Source organism: Aquarana catesbeiana, linkage group LG03 (genome assembly GCF_042186555.1).
Source record: "Aquarana catesbeiana isolate 2022-GZ linkage group LG03, ASM4218655v1, whole genome shotgun sequence".
Taxonomy (NCBI): Eukaryota; Metazoa; Chordata; class Amphibia; order Anura; family Ranidae; genus Aquarana; species Aquarana catesbeiana.
The window spans coordinates 447,820,465-447,844,746 of record NC_133326.1 but is presented as its reverse complement, the minus strand read 5'-3'; the positions used below and the strand labels follow the sequence as shown (position 1 = coordinate 447,844,746).

The following is a 24,282-nucleotide window of genomic DNA, read 5'->3' as shown; positions in this document are numbered from 1 at the left end:
AAAAGCCTTTTGTTATACCTGTTTGATACATGCAAAAATACCTGTTTGTTCTGGCAAAAATCTAGTCAGCTGAGGCTGTAAGTCGCCTACTGTGTGCTGGAAGAGGGGCAGGCCATATTCCTTTTGAGGCCAATGTTTCGGTTTAGAGTCTTTTCAGTGACTGAGATGCAAATGTGTGACGTTTATAATTACTTTAAAGGATAATTTCACATTAAAAAAATAAATAAATTCCCCTTTTTTTTGCAGGTAAAAAATATGCATTTTTTTTTAGGAGCCTGTAAAGCATTGCACCCATGATCAGTAGATTAAGGGTGCAATGTCAGGATCCTGCAGACTGTCAGTACACTGTCTGCCCATACCTCCGATACGGGCAGGAAGTTACTGAAATCCAGAAAGATCAATGAACTATGAGGACGCTCACCAGCAGTTCATTTAGAACTACAAGCTGTCAGCGGCAAGGCTGACAGTAGTTGTACTCTATGAACGAATCACGTGGTCGTGTGGGTAGAGCCCCGTACGGCCATGCTGTTTTTGAATTGTGACAGCGGGTGCGGGGAGAGGATTTCCCGTCTGCTTTCACACTTTCACAATGGGGGATCAGATCCCAGTGATGGAAGGGAATTTAGTAACCTATTACATCCTACATATGGGTGTAAGGTAACATATTACTAAACATGAACTTATCCTATAAAGCTGAACTCCGGGATAAGCAACATTTTTCAAATGAGAATAGGCATGCATGTTCATATTTGAATCTTGGTGTGCTTTTTGTAATTCCAGATCAGTGCAATAATCCAATGTAAAGCATTGCCTCCATAATTGAGCTTCCTGTAATAAAGACTGGCAACTGCTGTTTATGTTCTTGAGCAGGGTATCTGGTCTTGTATTTACCCCCATCCCTGTAGCTTTTGCAGGAAACCTGTAGTTGGTGGTTCTGATGGGCTTCTCCCACAGCTCTGCTTTCTGTACAGGCTATGTGTAGTGCAGTGATGATGTCACAGGGTAATAACTGTTTTGCAATGACATTTGGCACATTTATATGAATGATGAATTTATATCCTTTGTGGCTATTAAGGAACATATTTAATGCATCCATGTAAGCTGTCCAAATCTTGACACCATAACATCTCCAAAATATGCCCCCTTCTTAACCAACAACATCACAAAACTACTATTTCACTCCATGGTTATTTCTCACGTTGACTATTGCAACTCCCTCCTCATTGGCCTAATATTTACATAGGCCATTCCCTTTCAGTCCATCATGAATGCTGCTCTATGACTCATCCACCTTACCAAACATTCAGTGTTTGCTACCCTTCTCTGCCATTCTCTCCATTGGCTTCTGCTCACACAACAAATACAATTTAAAATACTTACAGCAGCCTACAAAGCCATTCACAACTCTGCCCCCAGGTACATCACCAAAGTCATCTTAAATTACCAACCAAACTGTTATCTTCACTCCTCCTGAGACCTCCTGCTCTCTATCTCCTTCAATGCTCACCTCAAATACTTCTCCAGAGCCTCTCCTATCCTCTGGAACTCCTAATCCATTCAACTATATCCTACTCTATCCTCCTTTAGGCACTTCATAAAAACCCAACTATTCAGAGAGGCCTATTCCATCTCTAACTAATAAACTTTTACTGTTTCCATCTGCTCATCCCCCACAGTTACTACTTTTTGTATCACTTGCCACTTGCCTCTTCCTTTTAGATTGTAAGGTCTACCAAGCAGGGCTCTCCGATTCCTCTTGTATTGTATTGTACCTGTACCGTTCCAACCCCCCCCCCCCCATTTTGTAAAGTGCTGTGCAAACTGTTGGCACTATATAAATCCTGTATAATAATTATAAAAAGTGCAAGTTTGCCTTTACCAAAAAGCACACTGTGCTGTCCCATATAGGTATAGCATTGTGCTAAAAAAAAGTAGGTACCTTTCCGTAGGTACCTTCCAGCCGGCTTTAAGCTTCTTTTTTAATGCCAAAACTGTATTAAAAAGAAATCTTAATCTTCAACAGCCTGTGATGGCTCCATCCAAAGTTATTTTAGGGACTGAGCAGCCATTCAGACCAGTGTCCCTTAGTTCCAAGCACTGTCCTGTTGTTTTGTGCCAACACATGCAAAGTCTATACTTTGCAGCCCAAAAGAAATGGATGGTGCTTCCTTGCCATGACACTAGAAGGTGCTTTTCCCAGTGACTTCTCTGTCTCTACAATAACTCAAGACTGGGCCATCACAGGCTGTAGACGATTTTAGGAATGCTTCTTTTTTTTAAGAGAACCTGGCTAAAAGGCAAGTTTAGCACACTGCTGTCCCATATGGACAGCATAGTGGGCTTTTTGATAAATGTGAACTAACCCTTTAAATGAAGTGGTTGTGCCCAGAGTTTAGGTTTAAAACAGCAGAATATATATTTGTTTTTGTGCACAGTGATGTTCCACCATGCTATACTTAGTTTTCATTAAAAGCTTCGCCCCTTGTCAAAAACATACTTTTTGTGGGGATCATCATAACCTTGCTGGCTTCTGGCTGTTCCCTTCCTCTTCTTAAGCTTGTGGTGTTTGGGAGGGGCCAGAGGACAGTCCATTCACATCACCACAGCTTATTTTCAGCTTTGAGTGGACTATAAAGTAGAACTTCATCCGAAAACAACAAGGTGAAATTAGTAGCCAATTAACATGACAAAACCAACTTTTGCTCCAATATTCACCTTTGATCCAAAGATTTCCTGTGCAATACCTTTTTCTGCCTCCTAGATGTTTTAATCTAAAAGCCAGCTTATTCAACCTAATTCCCCTTAGCCCTGGTTATCTTAGATATGCCCAAATTTGTGATTGGGCAGTGAAAGAAGAAGCACAGTGATAAGCTAATTTCCACTTTCTCCTCCATCAGCATTTTTCTTGTCAACACAAAAGCTAATTGGCTCCTTGTACTGCTTCTATCACTCACTCTCTCCAGTCCTGCTGAACCGGAACAGCCATAGACTTTCTGGTACCTACACTTCTTGCAATTATCCTGCATGGTAAAACAGAGTGTTTAGAGCAGGGGTCTCAAACTGGTGGCCCTTCAGTTGTTGCGAAACTACAAGTCACATTATGCCTCTGCCTGTGGGAGTCATGCTTGTAACTGTCAGCCTTGAAATGCCTCATGGGACTTGTAGTTTTGCAACAGCTGGAGGGCCACCAGTGTGAGCCCCTGGTTTAGAGCTAGTTACATGTTTCAGTGCATCACACTGCTTACTTTTGTTTTCATAATTTCATTTGAAGTGTCACATCCATTCATTCGGATCGCTGCAAAGCAGCATCCAGTGCACTATGGTAAAATGCAGACATACTGCATTTTTCTGCAGCTTACCATACTGCACATCACACCCTAGTAGCCACCTGTGCAGATAAAAACTGTTCACCGCTAAACAAGCCCTTAATTCTGTATTCAAGTTTACAGACCTGTATTCATTTGTTTGTTAATATAATGTTAGACAGATATAAAATAAACTGCATGTTTTTTGCCACTTAAACCTTTGTGATTTCCTATAGTACAAAGCTGTCAACTTACTGTATATTATCAAATATACTGAATAATAATGCCTAAACACATATTTATTTGTTTCACTTAAAATGTCTTTGTTCTCTTTTAGTGTGACCATGCATGTTTCCCGACTTAGAGGACAACAGTATTGCTTGCACCCTAAACTACATAGTACTAAGAAGTTCCTTAAATGGTACACAATATGGAAAGAAAAGAGCAGGTATGAGTAATAAAATGAATATCAAACAATACCAAGATATTTAATGTATATGTATAGTTTGTTTTATCCATACACATTCTAAAGAACTTGTTTTGAATATGCTTTAAATATGTTATGACTGGTACATGAATGAAGATTAATGTATTTTCAACTTTAATAAAAATACCAGAAAAGCGCTCTCTGCCTTAGAGGTAGCAATGTTGATATACGTGTTTTATACTTCAAAACAAATGTTTTCAAGTTTAATGCTATTGTAAAATCTGATAATTATATCAGTTTTTTTGATAGGCCAAAAATAACAAGTAATTCTTGATAAACTTATGCTTTGCTTGAAGGATATTGATGTACAATGATGACATAGTCAATAGTCGTCATATTTGTACTGTCTGATAAAGGTTGGCAATGCGCAACCTAAATGTTAGTCACACAATAAACTGACTCACTTGCTTTTGTGTTCCTTGCAAGTCCTGTGAGTGCCATTCCACTCTGATTGCATATACAATTTGAAAATTTTGTTTAAGTTTTTTTTTTTTTTTTCCACCCAACTGTGTATGCACGGACTGATAGGCAGCACTGATATGCAGCACTGATGGGCACCAATAGGCGGCTCTGATATGCAGCATTGATGGGCACTGATAGGCGGCATTGATGGGCACTGACAGGTGGCACTGATGGGCACTTACAGGTGGCACTGATGGGCACTGATAGGCAGCACTGATGGGCAGCACTGATGATGAGGTACTGACAGGTGTTACTGATGGGCACTGATTGGCACTGTGATAGGCACTGATTGGCACTATAGTGGGCACTGATTGGCACTATAGTGGGCACTGACTGGCAACTGATGGGCACAGATTTGCAGATGTGGTGGGCACCTCTCATGGGGGATGCTCTGATAATCAATGTGCTGATTATCAGTGTAGACCCCCCTCTGACAGGGAGAGCCGCCGATCTGCTCTCCCTGTCAGCGCAAACTGAGGAAAGCCATTTACCAGCACTTCCTGGTTCACACGTTGATCAGCTGTGATTGGTCACAGCTGATCACGTGGTAAGGAGCCTCCATCAGAGGCTCCTTACCATGATCAGAGATGCGGGGTGTCAGACTGACACACCGCACAACTGATCGCCGCTCTGCACGACCCCGCGGGCATGCGCCGGCATGTTATTCTAAAAGACTTCATAGGATGTCTAGTCAGGATAACAGAACCACCACCCAGCCGTCATTCTACTATGGGCCAGGTGGGAAGTGGTTAAAGTGGTTGTAAACCCTCACATATACCCAGTGAACAGCCTCTGATGAACACAGAGATGAAACAAATCTCCCTGCATATGTTTTACATGTATATCTGCTGTCTTTCCCTTTCTACACACTTTGGAAAGTGCAGATCATGTTAGAAATCTTTCTTCCTCTTCCAGCAGTGGGTGTGGAGTCTGGAGTCTGTGGAGTCTGGGCTTACACTGTGTGAGAGCTGATGGTAGAAAAGGCACACCCTCCCCCTCTACACATAGGCAGAGAAATTAAGGAACATGCAGTGCTGTAGTCTGAATAGACAAGCTCTCTGCTAATCTCCCTCTAAGCTCCCTCCCCAGCTCAGATTTTCAGCTGCTGTTATCTCATGTGTCGGAGAACTTGTCAGTGGGGATGAGCCCGATGTTCAAGTCGAACGTAAATTCGACTCGAACATCAAGTGTTCGCCTGTTCACCGAATAGCAAACAATTTGGGGTGTTCGCGGCAAATTCGAAAGCTGCGGAACATCCTTTAACCCTTTCATGACTAAGCCAGGGTGGCTTTGGCCAATTATGGCTCAGGGGGTTTAGTACACGCCCCACACTATATAAGGCTGCCTGCACGTCGGTCCTGTGTAGTGTGTTCCGGCGTTGAGAGACAGAGACAGAGAGACAGTGTCACTTGATTTATCCCTTTCATGACTAAGCCTATTTTTGAAATTTGGTGTTTACAAGTTAAAATCCGTATTTTTTGCTAGAAAATTAATTAGAGCCCCCAAACATTATATATTTTTTTTTAGCAGAGAATCTAGAGAATAAAATGGCGATTGTTGCAATATTTTATGTCACACGGTATTTGTGCAGCGGTGTTTTAAATGCAGCTTTTTGGGAAAAGGGACACTTTCATGAATTTTAAATAAACCAAACAGTAAAGTTACCCCAATTTTTTTGTATAATGTGAAAGATGATGTTACACCGAGTAAATAGATACCAAACATGTCATGCTTTATAATTGCACGCACTCGTGGAATGGCGACAAACTACGGTACCTAAAAATTTCCATAGGCGACACTTTCATTTTTTTTTACGGTTACCAGGTTAGAGTTACAGAGGAGGTCTAGTCCTAGAATTATTGCTCTCACACTGACGATCGCGGAGATAGCTCACATGTGTGATTTGAACACCGTTTACATATGCGGGTGCGACTTCCATATGCGTTTTCTTTGCTGTGCGAGCTCGCTGGGACAGGGGGACTTTAATTTTTTTTTTTTTCTTATTTATTTTATTTCATTTTATATTTATTAATTGTGTTTTAAAAAAAAAAAATTTTGATCACTTTTATTACTGTCACAAGGAATGTAAACATCCCTTGTGACAGTAATAGGTGGTGACAAGTACTCTTTATGGAGGGATCGGGGGTCTAAAAGACCCCCGATCCCTCCTTTGCACTTCAAAGTATTCAGATTGCTGAAAACGGCGATTCTGAATACTGTGTATTTTTTTTAAACCGGCACCATTGGCAGCCAAGTAAACTGGAAGTGACGTAATGACGTTGCTTCTGTGTTTACTATTAGGAGGCTGGAACGAAGCCATTCACGACTTCGTTCCAGTCCGTCCCCAGCCGCCGGAGGCGGCCAATTGGCCATCGGGCCTCCCAATGGAACGGGACAAGGGGACCCCCAGATCCCGGCCTCCCCCTGTGTGAAATGGTAATGGGGTACAAATGTACCCCTACCATTTCACAAAAAAACTGTCAAAATGGTAAAACTGACAAGACATGGCTTAGGACAAGTCCTTTATTAAAAAATAAAAAAATAAAAATGTCCCACAAAGTCCATTCTTCTCATTCTTTCGCTCCGCAGATGGACCGAAAAAAAAAAAAAAAAAGCTGAGACTGACCCGCCTACATGGGAGGCTCCCGCCATATGACACATCTTTGCTTTGACAGTTCTTTTATAACTGAGGGTGGGGCCACACCGTGATGTTCCCGGGTGACCCTGCCCCCTCTGACGCACGGGGACTTCCCTATGGCTTTCTTGGGGCGTCAGAGGGGGGCAGGGCCACCCAGTTACGTAAATGTTAATATTCGAACCAGACCTAAAGGGACTGGTAATGGACTGGGGGGAGCTGATACCGTTTTTTCAATGACTTCTTTTATCCGTATTGCCGGGACTGACAATTCATTATAGCCATGAGTACTTTTAAATGACTTTTTTTCCTTTAGAAATGTCAATTTGTGCAGGGACTGTTCTAAACACGGGAAACATGCGCCACTTTACAGGCGTACTATAGACACCCCCCAGGTACGAAATTTGAAAGAAATATTTCACTTTTATTGTTTCACTTTAAGCATTATTAAAATCACTGCTCCTGAAAAAACAGACGTTTTTAAAACTTTTTTTGCATTGATCCATGTCCCCTGGGGCAGGACCCAGGTCCCCAAACACTTTTTATGACAATAACTTGCATATAAGCCTTTAAAATTAGCACATTTGATTACTCGTGTTCGTGTGCCATAGACTTTAACTGTGTTCGCGTGTTCGAATGAATTTTTTGCCTGTTCTGCTGGAACCAAACCGGGGGGTGTTCAGCTCATCCCTACTTGTCAGAAGTTATAATGCTGATAACAGAGGAGTGGAGCAGCAAAAAGACATGGCACTTAGAGTTTTGGAGAGATATAAGAAAACACTACAGCTATGCGCTTAGGTCAAATTTTCATGAATGAGGTCTACAACCGTGTTAAGTAAAACAACTCAAATGTCTTAGTTACAAGAAAAGGTGAAAAAATAGACAGCCGTACATGTTTTTACAAGCCAGATTGTCCACATCAACAAAGTAAAACTAAATCAGAGAATGGCACAGGGATATTAGCTAACAGAGGTGATCACATGCATACTGAGATGCCTTCTCTTTGAATTTTAAAGTCTATGTAAAACAAAAATCTTTTTTTCAGTATGTTTGGCAACATGCCTCACTGTATGCATTTTTCTTAATCAAATTATTCTGGGGGATAGTTTGCAAAGTTTTCACTTGGAGATCCTGCCAGTAAAAGCCCTTCCTGCTACAGGTTGACCATTCTGATCAGATGTCTCATAATTAACCACAGTGTTGTAAGCCTTCCTGTATGCTGCTTCAGTTTTCCAGTCAGTCTTATCAAACAGGAACCCCAACAGACAACTGAAGCATCTCTCACGGTATGCTGATAATACTGCTGTTAATAGTGAGGCAGTAGCTTAGCATTGCTAGCATGCAGCGGGAAGTGCTGTTACTGACTATATCTCCAGGTAAGAAACTTTGCAACAGATTCAATAAAAACATTTGCTTAAGATGATATTAAACCCTCTTTTAAAATTTTAGAAGAGGAGGTGCATACCCGCCTATTGTGTATTAAAGTCCATTACCTCTTTGTCCTGGCTGTCGCATGGCCACTGTTCCCTTCTCCTTGCTTGCTAGGTGTCTCCTTTATCTGGCTGGGTTCTAAGGAGACATTAATGTGGGTGTTCCTGTCAGGTTCCTGAGCTGAGCTGTGTGTGTCCACAGACACATCCAAGTGCCAGCAAGCCATGCCCCTGTGTCTCCTCCTCCCAGCAATTTGACTGATGGCCGCAGGAGCCTATCGCTCCACTGCACGCATGTCTCCACAGGAGCAAGGCAGTCTGGGGAACAGCAATGATCCTTCCCCAGCAGTGGTGGCAGTGACAAGGACAGCAGGTAAGTGTTTGGTGACAGGAGTAGCATATGGGGCTTTTTTTACCTTAATGTTGTAAATGCATTAAGGTAAAAAACATTCAGTCTTTAGAACTATTTTAAGATAATTATATACAGTGAAGCATGATGTTAACCGCTTGTTGACCAGCTGCTGTCATTATACTGCGGCAGGTTGGCTCGGCTGCGGTAATTGCCGTAGGTGTACGTCAGCTGCTTTAAGAGCAATAGCAGGCGCGCGCCCATGGTGTGTCTCTGGAGCTGATGTTCACTGGCCACCCACGATCGCTTCACAGAGAGCCAGAATGGGGATCTGTCAATGTAAACAAACAGATCCCTGTTCTGTCAGGGGAGTAGAGAGAGATCGCTGTTCCTCGTGATCAAGAACGGCAATCTCTCTCTACTCCCAGTCAGTATACTCCCCCCACAGTTAGAAGCACCTCCCTAGGGAACACTTAACCCCTTGATCGCCCCCTAGTGTTGACCCCTTCCCTGCCAATATAATTTATACAGTAATCAGTGGCTATTTTTAGCACTGATCCCTGTATAAATATCACTGGTCCCAAAAAAGTGTCAAAAGTGTCCGATCTGTCTGACGCAAGGTGCACAAAAATAAAAAAAAAACTGTGAGCTGGTCTCTAAAAAGCTGCTGCAGTCCTCATCAGCCACATGGCGACGTCCTCAGCGTCAGCAGCTCGTCCTCGCTAGAGGTCCCCCGGTCTCCCGTGTCTACCACGGATGGCCGCAGATGGCCTTGTCTCTGCCGCGTCCCTGAGGAGGCATTGACATGGCCGCTGCGCTGTGCGGGGGCAACTGTCAGATGAAGGGCCGGGTCACATGGCCAACCGGCAGGGTGCGCATCAGATGATGGGAGCACGCGCTCACAAGCCAGGGATGTGCAGGCTGGGCTGTGCTGTGATGATTCAAGCTGTGCAGGCTGAGCCGTGCTGTGATGATTCAAGCTGTGCAGGCTGAGCCATGCTGTAATGATTCAAGCTGTGCAGATGGCAGTCTGTGCAAAAGGTGAGTTGGTGGCAATCAAAAAAGTGAAAACATTATATTGCGGTAACATGATGTTACCGCAATAGTTTAATATTTGGTATGAACATTATTTAAAAGCCCATACAGGTCATCAGTTTAGCCCCCCCCCACACACTATTCTATATTTTCTGTAAGCAGAGCCCCTAGAGAATAAAATGGTAGTAGTTGAAATTTTGATGTCAAATGATGTTACCACAGTAGTTTAATATTTATCAGATCAGATTCTCTGAAAGTTCTCCATTCTTTCTGCCAACAACTGTCATAGAAATCCTGGGTGCCCAGATGGGGCAACAGAGTCCAGTGTGGATAGGGGGATTGCTGTCAACACCTTGCAACATGTGCGGAAGTGATCGGGTGGCTTAAAGCCACCTAGAGTAAATCACTTCCGCTAGAAAGCCAACAGTCAGCTGAAGAGATGTACTGTAAATTCCATGCTGCTATAGCAGCCAGGCGTCCATTTACAGGGTTTGTAGTACTTACTGTATGTTCATGGTAGCAGAAGAAAGGAGTTAAACTGTTGAAATCTAAGTCCGTTTCATTTTAAAACTTAAGGCAAAATATATTTTTTACATTTTTTGGTTAGAGTGAGGAAGGGTTATACATTTTTAAAGTTTTGTTGCTGTCTGCGTTTTGTTTGGGTAGATTTTGCCATACTTCCTATCCTATTGACCAAATAGAAATTGAGATCTTCCCTACAGCTTAACAGACAACAACTTGTCTCACTCTTCCCTACTCTAAAAGAAATGTTTAATTACTCCTTGATCCTTTGTTGGAAAGATGTTGCCTACTTCCTGTCTAAGTGTCCACACGCAAACCTCCCAAATACCTACACAGTGAGAAATAAAACATGAAAGAAGTTCTAATCTCATCACTTTGTCCAAAAAAAGGTTTGACTAGAGAAAAATTGTTGACACCTGCTGACTGCTCTATTATATGCTGAGCTGTATTCTAATATCTATAAATCACCAACAAACAGTGGCGTTTTTTTTTGTTTTGTGTTGCCCTAAGCAAGACTAAAAGCAGCCCCCCCCCAGTAAACCCCCTGACTCTTCACAGCTCCCACCGATTCACAGCTCTCACCTCTTCACAACCCACCCACCACTCTTCACAGCTCTTCACATTCCCCCACTCTTCACAAATTCCCCTCCTTCACAGCCCACCACTCTTCACAAATCCCCCCCTACCCCTCTTCACAGCTCTCACCTCTTCACAAACCCTCCCCCACTCTTCACAAATTCCCACTCCCCTCTTCACAGCTTTAACTTCTTCATAGCCCCCCCATTCGCAGTTCTCACCTATTCGCAGCCCCCCTCCCACTATTCACAGCTCTCACCGAGTCACAGCCCCCCCCCCCCCACTTTTCACAGCTCTCACCTATTCACAGCCCCCCTTTCCCCCACATACACACTGCTCTCACCTCTCTTCCTAGGACCTGCTAGTTGGCACGATCTTTTGCCTTGATAGCTGACTGTCTGACAGCAGGAACCAAGGTCAGAGCCCAAACTCTTTCCTCATCACCCTGGAGCAGCTGAGCAGCTCTGGCAGAGTTGGAATCGCTCCAACTTGCGGCTCATCTACTGGATTTTGAAGAGGCGGCAGGGGGGGCTGGGAGCCATGTGTCCCAGGAGAAAGCGCCGGAAGCCCATGCATAGCAGTCCTTCTGCCTGGGGGGTGGCGCCGCCCCCTTGAAAAATGCCGCCCAAGGAATGCCGCCCAACGCCTTGTTTGCCTTGTGGCAGATACATGCCCATAAACAAACCATAGTACATCAAAAGGACAAACATTTATTCTTGTCACAAACATAGAAATGCAACTTTTCAGGGCCTCAAGAAGATGCCTTCATCAGAGGGGCAGTGAATGTGCGCTAAACAAGACACAAACAATAACTAGCTAAGATATCACCAGGTTACGCCTCCTCACCATTGCCCAAAAATAATTTTAAACAAGCAATTAGCAACCAAAAAAGTGATCAATAATACTATGTAGAGCTGTAAAGTATGAAGTCAATCTGTGCAGATATTGGTGGGATTGGTTCACCTGGCTAATATATATACTGTGTGTATATATATATATAGTATTATAATATTGTATGTTACTATCACTTCTGCCCTGATGGAGGACTCATTTTGTGGCCTGAAAATAATGGGATAGATTTGCTAAAACTGGTGCACTCAGGCTCTGCAGCTGTGCATGGCAGCCAATCAGCTTCTAACTTCATCTTGTTCAATTAAGCTTTGGCAATAAAACCTGGAAGCTGAATGGTTTCTATGCAGAATTGCACCAGATTTTGCACTCTCCAGTTTTAGTAAATAAACTCGTACATCTCAGTGTCTGTAACAAGAATACATGTTTGTCCATTTATCTACTATGGTGTGCTTGTGATGTTTAAATACTATGGAATCTTGTGGAGTTGGAATCTATACACTGCCCTTTTGGGAAAATTTAGGAAACACTTGACACCAATGCTGCAGTGATTATATGAGACCCTTATATTGACAGTACTGACAGATTTTTATTAAATACCTAGCTTAGCTAGATCATGTTAATGTACCTGAATATATTGAGAAATATTTACTTTGCTGTTATATCTATTATATGTAGGGCTAGGGAGAGAAAAGGAATTTAACCGGATTTGTTACTGAAATCCTTTCACTCAGATGCTTTCTATTCTAACCTTGTCAGGAATGCGATAATGTGATGCATTTGACATCTATTAATAGAACCTTACAGCAGACTTCATACTTTCTGCTTGAGGGCAGCAAGTTCCAGTTAGACTAGAAAATTAATACTAATTATTTTATTTGGAAGCATATGCCAGTCCATCATTTAGCCCCAGCTGTGCGCATGTAAATTTCCCCCGAGAATCCACATTATTTGCTAGTCACAAAAACATTTGATCTTTTATATTAAACCAAAATAGAGAAACTTAAAATGGACAGCTTTCTATTAGTAGTAGATCTAATAGTTTTATAGAATGTCAAGCTGTGCTGGAACAACCACTAGGGTTTTTCATGTAGCTGTTGTAGAGCTTAGGGTAGGACTACTTGCCTATCCTTAACAGAGGATTCTACTCTACTTGGAACCCCCAGTAGTAATCACTGCAGTAATAGTACTGTCTGACATTGATCTTTGAACTGTTGAGTATCAATGCTTCAAGAATGGCTATATCATCATTGAGTAGCACCAATAGTACAGTGTTATTGACATACATAAAATATGGCGGACAAGTAGGGGATTTTGAGGTATGCAAAGAGCTAGATATTTTTATATATAAAAAGCTGTTTTTTAGATATATATAGTATATGCATGGTTTTTGACATCTAAAAGCAAGCTCTGTGCTTAAAAATTGTTTTTAGAGGGGGACAAATTGTGTGGCCTATAATCATAAGCTTTACAGTAAATAGGGATAGTTACACATACAAATATAGGGTCATGTTGCTGGTCCCTTAGAAATGAATTGTTAACAATCCTTTTTTTAAATTTACCATTGTCAGCTGACCACATACAAGCTAAATCTGCCGCTTTGCATAAGCACCAACTGGGAGAATAATTTTTTTTTTAATTATTATCATGTATGTGGCCACATTGGATAGGAACTTACCAATTTACCCCCTTGTTGATTAACAAAATCAGATGCTAGTTACAAGGTTGTGAATTGATCTTAGACTAAGACGAGTACTTGATGTTGGTGGACATCTTCTGACCATATCTTGGCAAATTTCTTATTATGTTCAGTCAGTTTTCATTAGGCATTGCCGAGAATGTTGGTCTCTTTAGACCAAAAAAGGCTCCTATTTATGTATAATCCCTATCATTTGTTTTTCATTCATATTTGGTCACAAAGAAGACCATCAGAACCAATTTCACAACACGTAATGCTTGTCTATTAAATGGAGTTGCATCTTGGATGTTTAATTGTTGAGTTCACAAACTGACAACGCTGAAAAAACAATCGGGAAGCATGATTTTTAAATGTAACCCTCTGAATGGAGTATATACTAGAACCTCTTCTATGTTTTGGAGCCTTGTCCATTTTTAAATTCTACAGAATTCTTGCCTTTTCATTCACACAGGATTCGATCTATGTTGCCTCGTGTTTTAAACCTTTTTGTAGTTGTAATTCATCCCAAAGATGGTGTCAAACTATTAGGCAGGATCTTGTTCTGGCAACAGTTTTGGACCTTTAGGTCTAATATATCCCTCAAAAGTTAATTTTTACTGTCAGAAACATTTAAATTTTGTTTTCTGTTTTGTTTATAACAACTCTGTTCTTGTGAAACACATTCTTTTATAATAAAGGACATGAGAAAAGGAAAGTGCTAAAATTTGCCAAGGTTCTAAGCCCATATTACTGGAAACTCTGATGAAGTGGTATACTAAATACTTTGATCAATTACTTGCATACAGTATTAAGGGGTTAATAGTTCATTTTCCCCTGTCAAAAATAATCTTCCTTGAACGGTCTGACTCAGGATTTACATGTTCTGGCTTTTATGTAAATTTGAAATTATGTTAATCTCATTATAGCTTTATTCAAATAAATATGCAACAAATTGGTATAATTTATAGATGAAAAACACTTTAGAAAGCCTACATAAATAGGGCATTTTAAATACTCTTGAAACCTAGTTTTAATAAGCTGCTATAATTATCCACTTACTAATTGTACAAATGATTATGTGTAAAGAGACACTGATATTGCTAACCTTATTTTTATAGCTGAACTCCAGGAAAGCAGGTATTGTCTAAATAAAAGAGACCTACATATTCATACTTGAATCTTGGTGTGCTATGTGTAATTCTTCCTGATCTGTGCAGGAGTCCAGTCTGAACTTTTGCCTCTGTGCAAGAGCTTCCTCTTTTAAGACCAGTCACTGATGCTCTCTCCTTGTACAGGCCTTGTATTGTCCCCTCCTGTAGTTTCCTTAAAGAGGAGCTCCAGTCGTTTTTGTGTTTATTAAAAAAACTGTAGCTGCTGACTTTTAATAAACACACACTAACCTGTCCCAGGATCCAGCATTGTGCTAACCTGAGCTGTCCCTTCCCACAGGCTTCTCTCCCTGGCATTTCAACTGTGGGCACCCAGCTGTGACAGCTTGCGACTTCACAGTCGGGTGCCCACTGCACATGCGCGAGTTGTGCTGCGCCTCAGGAATGGTTCTGCAGTCTTCTGGGAATGTGTGACGGGCTCTTCTGTACATAGCCTTTGCTTAGCCTTTTCTGTGAATCGAGTGAGACACGACAGCTCCTAGATCACAGCGGAGAGACATCGCAGGATCCAGGGGACAAGGTAAGTAACCTCTACATGAATCCTGCAATGCGATCCCGAGTCTGGCTCGGGGTTACCGCTTTTGGTACTGAAAATCCACCCCGAGCCAGTCTCTGGAATACCACCAGGAAGGTTAATGTCTAAACTGCTGGCAAAAAAAGTGAGTAACCCCTAAGTGAAAATGTCCAAATTGGGCCCAATTAGCTCATTTTCCTCCTTGGTGTCAGGTGACTCGTTAGTGTTACAAGGTCTTAGGTGTGAATGGGGAGCAGTGTTCTAAATTTGGTGTTATCTCTCTCACTCTCTCATACTGATCACTGGAAGTTCAACATGGCACCTCATGGCAAAGAACTCTCTGAGGATCTGAAAAAAGAATTGTTGCTCTACATAAAGATGGCCTAGGCTATAAGAAGATTGCCCAGACCCTGAAAGTGAGCTGCAGCACTGTGGCCAAGACCATACAGTGGTTTAACAGATCAGGTTCCACTCATAACAGTCCTGCACTGTATATATATTCTACAGTGATACACTGTATGTGTGTGTGTGTGTGTATATATATATATATATTAAACTGCCTGCATGCCACTAACTAACCTGCCTCTAGCTAACGTTCTCTCAATCATAACACTATATACGGCCGCCATGCAAGCAGCCTTATATAGTGGAGGGAGATGGGGGGAAAGGTCACTGCAGCTATGCCTCTAGTTGTTCTGAAATTATGGCATGGGGAACTGAGAACTGAACAACATGGCCGCCCTATACAGCTTTTCACATATAACTTTCCCCTTACCAAGGCACAAATCTCCCTCCCTCCAATTTCACCTTTGCACAAATCCTGCTTCCCCCAATCCCACGTCCTATTACAAATCCCTCCCAAAATGAGCTATGATTGCCTTTGGCCAATCATGTCTCTCACAGCAGATGTGCGCTGTGATTGGCCAATCATCAGACGTCAATGCACTGTGATCTTGCAGTGCATTATGGGGTTGTTCCGTGGTCCTCAAATTTGCCATAATGTTCGCTGTTCGGCAAACGGGTTAACACCCGATGTCGACTCGAACATCGGGCCCATTCCTAATGAAGAGCATCTGTGAACAGCAATTTTCAAGTGTTGCCACAGATTCTCAATTGGATTTAGATCTGCACTTTGACTGGGCCATTCTAACACATGAATATGCTTTGATCTAAACCATTACATTGTAGCTCTGGCTGTATGTTGAGGGCCGTTTTCCTCCTGGAAGGTGAACCTCCGCTTTAGTCTCAAGTCTTTTGCAGATTTTAACAGGTTTTCTTCTAAGATTGCCCTGTATTTGGCTTCATCCATCTTCCCATCAACTCTTACCAGCTTCCCTGTCCCTGCTGAAGAAAAGCATCCCCACAACATGATGCTGCCACCACCATGTTTCACAGTGGGCAAGGTGTGTTCAGGGTGATGTGCAGTGTTAGTTTTCCGCCACACATAGCGTTTTGCTTTTAGGCCAAAAGCGTCAATTTCGGTCTCATCTGACCAGAGCACCTTCTTCCACATGTTTGCAGTGTCCCCCACATGGCTTCTCGCAAACTGCAAACGGGGCTTCTTATGGCTTTCTTTCAACAATGGCTTTCTTCTTGCCCCTCTTCTATAAAGACCAGATTTGTGGAGTGCATGACTAATAGTTGTCCTGTGGACAGATTCTCCCACCTGAGCTGTGGATCTCTGCAGCTACTCCAAAGTTACCACAGGCCTCTTGGCTGCTTCTCTGATTAATGCTCTTTGCCTGTCAGTTTAGGTGGACGGCCATGTCTTGGTAGGTTTGCAGTTCTGCCATACTCTTTTCATTTTCAGATGATGGATTGAACAGTGTTCTGTGAGATGTTCAAAGCTTGGGATTTTTTTTTATAACCTAACCCTGCTTTAAACTTCTCCAACTATATCCCTGACCTGCCTGGTGTGTTTCTTGGCCTTCATTATGCTGTTTGTTCTCTAATGCCACGTAGATACTTCCGGACTTTTCGTCGGACTGAACTCCGAAGGACTTTTCGACGGAGTTCCAACTAAACGGACACGCCTACACACGATTACACCAAAGTCTGACCGTTTCAAACATGATTACGTATGACCGGACTAGAATAAGGAAGGTCGTAGCCAGTAGCCAATAGCTGCCCTTGCATCCTTTTTTGTCCGTCGGACTAGCATACAGACGAATGGATTTTTCGATCTGACTCGAGTCCGTCGGAAAGATTCGAAACATGTTCCATTTCTAAAGTCCGACAGATGTTTCTACAGAAAAGGTCCGATGAAGCCCACACATGATCGAATTGTCCGACAGATTCATTCCGTCGGACCAGTTTGGTCGAAAAGTCCGGTCATGTGTACACGGCATAAGGTTCTCTAACAAACCTCTGAGGGCTTCACAGAACAGCTGTGATACTTTAATACTGGAACAATGTATAAATAAATCCGTACAAAGGGTATAAGTACAGATAAATAAATGTAGAACTGCTGCCTCTACAGGTACATTTCCACCTAAGTGGAGTGTACTAAGATTAATATAAAAGTGAATGTAGATGTGGCGCTGTTCTGATGGAAGAGAGTGATTTATGATAGAGCTGCTATATTACACCCTCTGCAGTTCTGCCAAATTATAAGTAAAAAATTGGAGAGTTTAAAAAATGTAGATTATAAATTATCAGCAGATGCCTAAATCTGTATGTGTGCACATCCAACGGGGTGTGGTGCAATAAACCAATGTTATCATCTAATGGTTAAACCGAGTCAAAAGAGGAAATAATTGAATGGATATCAACATTAGTATACATATACTGTCCCCAGGGTGTAGTATACTTTCAAAACCAGGTGTGTGACCCCCTAATGTTCACGTAAATTTAAAAAAAGAGGAGTGAATGTGCATGTAGGAAATGCCAATAATGGCTTTCTAATAGTGATGTTAAATTTTCATAATAAAAAACCCGTGTGTGGGGTAATGACTTGTGTCCAATTATGATGCTATTGGAAATGAAGAAAATGTATCTAGGTTGTGTTACAACCTCTGGCAGCTAATTAGCAATGTGGTGTCGGCAGCCAGAAGGGGTACCCCAGCATACTCTCTTTTCAATTTTTAATCTTTAAAGCTGGTAGGATAATTAAAAAGATGTGTCCAAAGTGTGTTACACCCTCTGGTTGCAAATGATAAAAATTGTGATACAAACTAAATATGTACTATTCACCAATAATGTGATTGAGATATTATAAATTTGACCGAAATTATTAATATTACATTCTACAAAATTAATATAAGTGAAAAAACTTAGTAAAAGTGCATTTAATTAAAGTGCCTAGAGATGTGTGCAGTGCTAGCAGATGAGCTATTTAACAAAGTGACTTGTGCTCAATAAAAAATCCAGTGCTTGCTGAAAGACAATATTGTTTTTAAAGATCTTCTTATTCAGGTGCCGGCTAGTGATGGTGCTTCTTATTCATGCTCCTAATGTGCATGCACTCACCAAAACCTCACCCTTACAGGGGTACTGCGTGGTCACAGTATCTGCCACTGTATAGCAATCCTTGGCAGCCCTGGACTGTGCTTTAAATGTTGTTAGCAGCTTGTTATGTATTCAACATGTGGAAGAGAAGGGATGCCCATAGCGTAAAACCGTTTTTAAACTTTATTTATTAATTAGACAAAATAGTACTCACATTTTATATGAATTGTATAAGCATGAAAAACTGAGTGGATAAATGCCATCAGAAAACCTGTGTTCGTCTAACCGGAGGTGAGGGAAGACGTTCGTAACCCCGCCCTACGTGTTTCGTCATTGGACATCAACAGGAGCGTCCATCTTGCTACACCTCCCGTCCTTAAATAGCATGCTGTGTCCTCAATGCGATTGCGCACACTTTTGCTAACGGTGGCCATTTTGGTGAAAATACTGCAGACCGAAGCCCGTATTGTTCGGATATTGGAAATGATTCTTAGTAGTGACCCACCAGTCTGCTTTGCTACGATAAAGTTTAAACTGAAATCTGGGTCAGTGATATAAAAAATTCTTGTTATCATCAATATCCGAGAATATTTGTGCATATGCAATGATTATTCTATTATGGTTAATCAGAGGACAAGGTGACATGCACATTAGGTGAGGTCACCGCATACTGTCATTCAGGGTGCATTATTCTGATGGCATGTACACAACAATAATCACACATTTTCAATATTAAAACATAATTAAAATTAAATAAAAATGCAGATAAAATACATAAAATTAATAATATTGATAATGAAAAAGGGCAAAAAATTATAAAAGTATAGAAATAAATTGAATTAAGGAATTCTAAAAACTGAGGTCTGTCATCTACTAGGTGAAATGTAAGAGAAAAGAGTATATTGACTTGGTTTAACCATTATAGAACAACATTGGTTAATGGTACCACACCCCGTTGGATGTGCACACATACAGATTTAGGCATCTGCTGATAATTTGTAATCTACATTTTTTACATATAGTTTGGGAGAACTGCAGAGGGTGTAATATAGCAGCTCTATCATAAAACACTCTCTTCCATCAGAACAGCGCCACATCTACATTCACTTTTATATTCACTTTAATACTGGGATTAATTTACACACAAGTGGACTCTGTTTATTAATTAGGTGACTTCTGAAGGCAATTGGTTCCACTAGATTTTAGTTAGGGGTATTAGAGTAAAGGGGGCTGAATACAAATGCACACAACACTTTTTACATATTTATAAAAATGAAAACTATTTATCATTTTCCTTCCACTTCACAGTTATCTGCCAGTTTGTGTTGGTCTATCACATAAAATCCCAATAAAATACATTTACATTTTTTATTGTAACGTGACAAAATGTGGAAAATTTCAAGGGGTAGGAATACTTTTTCAAGGCACTGTATATTTAAATGAAAGTTTTTGTGCCTGGAGTTCAGCTTTAAGTTATGTATACCCATCTGACAAAGTAAATAATTATGATGTGCTCCGACCTTTTATTGCAAAGTAAAGCCAGTCATAGATGGTTCGATTCTTGGCTGGTTCAGCAGGGATGGGGCTAGATTCAAATTATGTATGGGCAGACTGAATGTACCCGATCTGATCAACTTGGGTACAGCCAACCTGTCAGATTTTACATGAGAATTTTGCTAGCAGTAATCATTGTGTTCCCCTCCTGGGAGAACACAATGGCTCTGTGTGAGGGATTCCCCCTTCAACTGTGTTGTTGGGGGAATTAAGCTATTTTTTGCTCAGTCTATGGCCAGCCTAATTGGGAAGCTGTGTAAGTATTAAAGATATTTTTATGCTGCTGTTCACAGCTTATGCTGTGATATAACAATTTTCACTATACAGCACATATGTTTCTTAACATTTTACAATCCTCTAATATAAAAGACCAGTTTTTAATGCTTGCTTTGAAGATCGGTTTTCTGTATTTTGCATACCAAAATGTTGCTTATGTTAATATATTATTTTTTTCATTTTGTCTGTACAGAGTCTATGAAGACTAAGTCAGTATTGCAATGACTACAGCAAATCAATATGAAGAATGTCAAAAAGAGACCAACAATTTTTTTCCCACTTTTTAAGATAGGGACTACATTTATGACTATTTAAGCACTTGTTATGAGGTGTGTATTTTTATGTTTTGTAGCATGAAAAGTCCCTTAAATCTCATAACTTTACATATTCTCATGAATATAACTGTCTACCTAATTCTGAAAATGGAAAGCCTTTGTGTCATTTTATATGAGAAGTTGTACGTGTATGAGTTCAAGATTAACAGTACCTATGAGCTTTATAAGTTCATCAAGTAAAAGATCATAGATAAGGGGCTTAATGACTTTTATTCTTCTGCCTCGACATTATAATTTTATTGTATATACCTGTTTCTTTTGTCCTTTTTAAAAAAAAAAAAAAAAAAAAAAAACATAAAATGAATTATTTTTTTAAGTGTCACAAAATAGGTGTTCAGTTATCATTTCAAACAGTAATAATCATATTTTGATTCATTTATTAGAAGACTTCTAGCCACCATCAGAAATCCCCATCAGACATAGTGTTAATGATGAGTGATTTATTTAAGCAATCCAACCAACTAGCAAACTGCCATTTTCCTAATGAATGTACATTTATAGCTTTGTCTTATCTGAATAGAATCCAACAATTCATGCATCACAATTGCCTTCCTGAACCATGACATTTTTACATATCAGGCAAATGTGCAGATATTTTAGGCCAATAAAAAATGATCTAATCTATGAATCCTCCTAATTCTGTCAATGCTATCCAGAATATAGAAATGTACATATGGTCTCATTTAATTCCGTTTAAAAAAATGAATTATTCATCAGGACACTTTTGCTGTATGCCTATAATACCATAACAATTTTTCTTTTGTGCTTTGTATGTGTGATGGCCCATTTGGGATAAAAGCACTTTGCCACTTGCACTACTCATATCAAAAAAATATTTTTATAAAAATAAATACATTAATAGAACTATTTTAAAACCATATTCTATATCAACTTTTAACATTGTAGGTAACATATCAACTATTTGATCCTGACAATGCAAATGATCAAAATTGTTAATCTAATTTATTTTTTCTATGTTTTTATAATTTACATTTTTCAATATTAGCACTGTTTAGAAAAGGTCAAAACTGCTTCCTTTTTAAGGAAAGAATGTATTCCCAACAGTGCTACTCATTTTTCAAACTGTTTTAGACAATTCCCCAACTCATGTTTGAACTTTTTACCAATGTTTGCAGTGAAAACATTACTGTTACTCTAAACCTGATTAAATCCATTAGATATAAACCTTAACCTTTGGTTTTCTTTACCTCTTCTTTCTGTTTTACCTTTTTTAACCAATCTACTTTTTTTTTTACACTGTGCTTCAACATGCACCTTTTACAAAATGTATAAACTTGAGAAAATATGGATAAAATATATTTCCCTAACAGGGCAACTTTTTATTATTAATGTGACTTCAATTTAAAAAGGTAATAACTTTTGATAGAATCCCAGAATATCAAATGATGTAATTATTGTTAAGAATATCCTATAACGTACATAATTATTATAACACTATGCATCCAGAAACCCATTTTTGGAGAAATAAGCTCTGCGTATGTAGTATACAGATTAGTACTCTTTATACACAGTTGCTACATGTAAATGATTTATAGACAGTATTTTACTGAAAATAAAACAGTATGTATGCCCTTTCTTAAAGCAAAATTTAACCTACAAATTGTGGAGTTTTGGGATGGATTGAGAAGTAAGGTTTCCCATTGGGTATTTGTTTTTGTCTTTGGCCTTGGCAGGGACATCGCTTCAAAAACCCAATCAAGTTGCAAGGGAAAATCTCCAGAAGTGAGTTCTGGAATAAGGATGAGCAAAGAGTAAACAAGTTAAAGGGGTTGTAAACCCTCGCGTTTTTTCACCTTAATGGATCCTATGCATTAAGGTGAAAAAACTTCTGACAGTGACTGGCCCTCCAGCCCCCCGTTTTACTCACCTGAGCCCGTTTGTTCCCTCGGCGGAGACACACTCACCTTCTCTGCCTGGGGTTCTTGGCTCTTGAGTGGATAGATTGATAGCAGCGCAGCCATTGGCTCCCGCTGCTGTCAATCAAATCCAATGACACAGGCACCGGGCCAAGTCCTGCATTCTGCATCTACGGATGCAAATGCTGAACTCGGGAGCGCGCCCACAAGGTAACCCCCCGGGAGAGTGCTTCTCCTAGGGGGTTATACGATGCAGGGAGGAGCTGATAGCGCCACCAGGGGACCCCAGAAGAGGATGCTCGGGGTCACTCTGTGCAAAACTAACTGCACAGTGGAGGTAAGTATAACATGTTTGTTATTTAAAAAAATAAAAACAAACATTTACAATCACTTTAACAACTTATTTCAGTTTGCATAAACGTATTAGTGCAGTCCTATTCAATCTGCAGAGAACCACAGAAAGTAATAATCCATTCTGGATTCAAATGTTTTATTTTAATTTTGGTACACCTGATCTTTTTATATGCAGATCTGTCTGATGTGCCGAGTACTCAACAATTCAAAAGCCACGTGATTGTGATTTATAATGATTCTCTGAAGATTAGGCAAGCTTGCATGAATATATTTAGGCAAATCAAAAAGTTTGCTAATCACCTTCCATGTGAATCAATTTGCTCATCTTCTTATCATTAACAGCAATAAAGATATGGTAGTGTATCAAATGTTGGGTATAGTTCTTCTTTAAAGAACTTAGTTGGTTAGATCAATGTTTTATAATATTTAAATAAACTATGATGAGAAAGGTTTGTATCAATATATGTATATTATCTATATATGTAATGTATTGTATTGTATGGATAAATTATCTGGTTATTTAAATACATTCAGTTTATAGAAAAATGCATGTTGGACTGGATTCTTATTCATTTTTAAAATAAAATGGGGAAAAAACGGTATTTGTTTCTTTATTTTAACTTAATGTTGGTCTAACAAATGTGTTACAATCTATTACTAGTTTCTGAGTGCTGTTTAGCATCTCAGCCCAATAGTTTATGCATGAGACCATGTTCCTTGTCATTGCCTGTGTCTTGCTACCTTCTGTCTTGAGCCTGCAAGGTCTGATCACTCTAAAGAGATTCCCATGTAATCAGCAGTGGACTGATCCAACACTCATTTTCCAACTGCAGACTTTGTAGACTCTAATCTCCTTTGGGACTCATGTGCAGTATGTTCATATGTCCACACTGGCTAAGAGCTACTATTTGACTACAAATATCTAAGTGTCCTCAAGGGGTTGCAATTGCAGGGCTCAGTCTGTTTTTTTTCATTAACTTTTAATTTATGCAGGCTACCTGGGTATGATATAATAAGGGACTGAGCCCATATTGTCATATAATTTGTGACAAGAACAAAACAGAGAGTTAGAAAATGCATTAACTCAAAAATGCATTGACTCACACACTATTTAGTGCTATTCACTGGGCTATAGCTCTTAATTGGCGGTCCCCATCAGTTCTGTGGTCCCAGGTGCTTTTTTGAATGAAGTCTATTAAACTAATAAACTAATGGAGAGGATATACCACACTCTTATGGACTCCATGCAAATTTTTGACAGCAAATGGGACTCATAGCCAGCCTATTAGGTAGCCAGTAAGTTCAAGATTCCTTCCTATCTAGCTCCACCAACCATGTTAGAACTGCCCATAGAAATTGAGGTTCCTGTATGTATTTTCACCCTCTAAACAAATATGATAGCACAGTTTTCTGTATGATGCCAAATCA

General features: G+C 40.2%; 1 protein-coding gene across 1 annotated transcript in view; it reads left to right on the top strand.

Moving 5' to 3' along the window:
* Positions 1-23,454, top strand: part of CXCL14 (C-X-C motif chemokine ligand 14) — a 53,837-nt gene extending 30,383 nt beyond the window's left edge. Inside the window, exons 3-4 of the mRNA XM_073620824.1 lie at positions 3,643-3,753; positions 20,482-23,454. Coding sequence (XP_073476925.1) covers positions 3,643-3,753; positions 20,482-20,497 — 127 coding nt within the window. The 3' untranslated portion in view covers positions 20,498-23,454. The remainder of the gene's footprint in view (positions 1-3,642; positions 3,754-20,481) is intronic.
* The last annotated feature ends 828 nt before the right edge of the window (positions 23,455-24,282 follow it).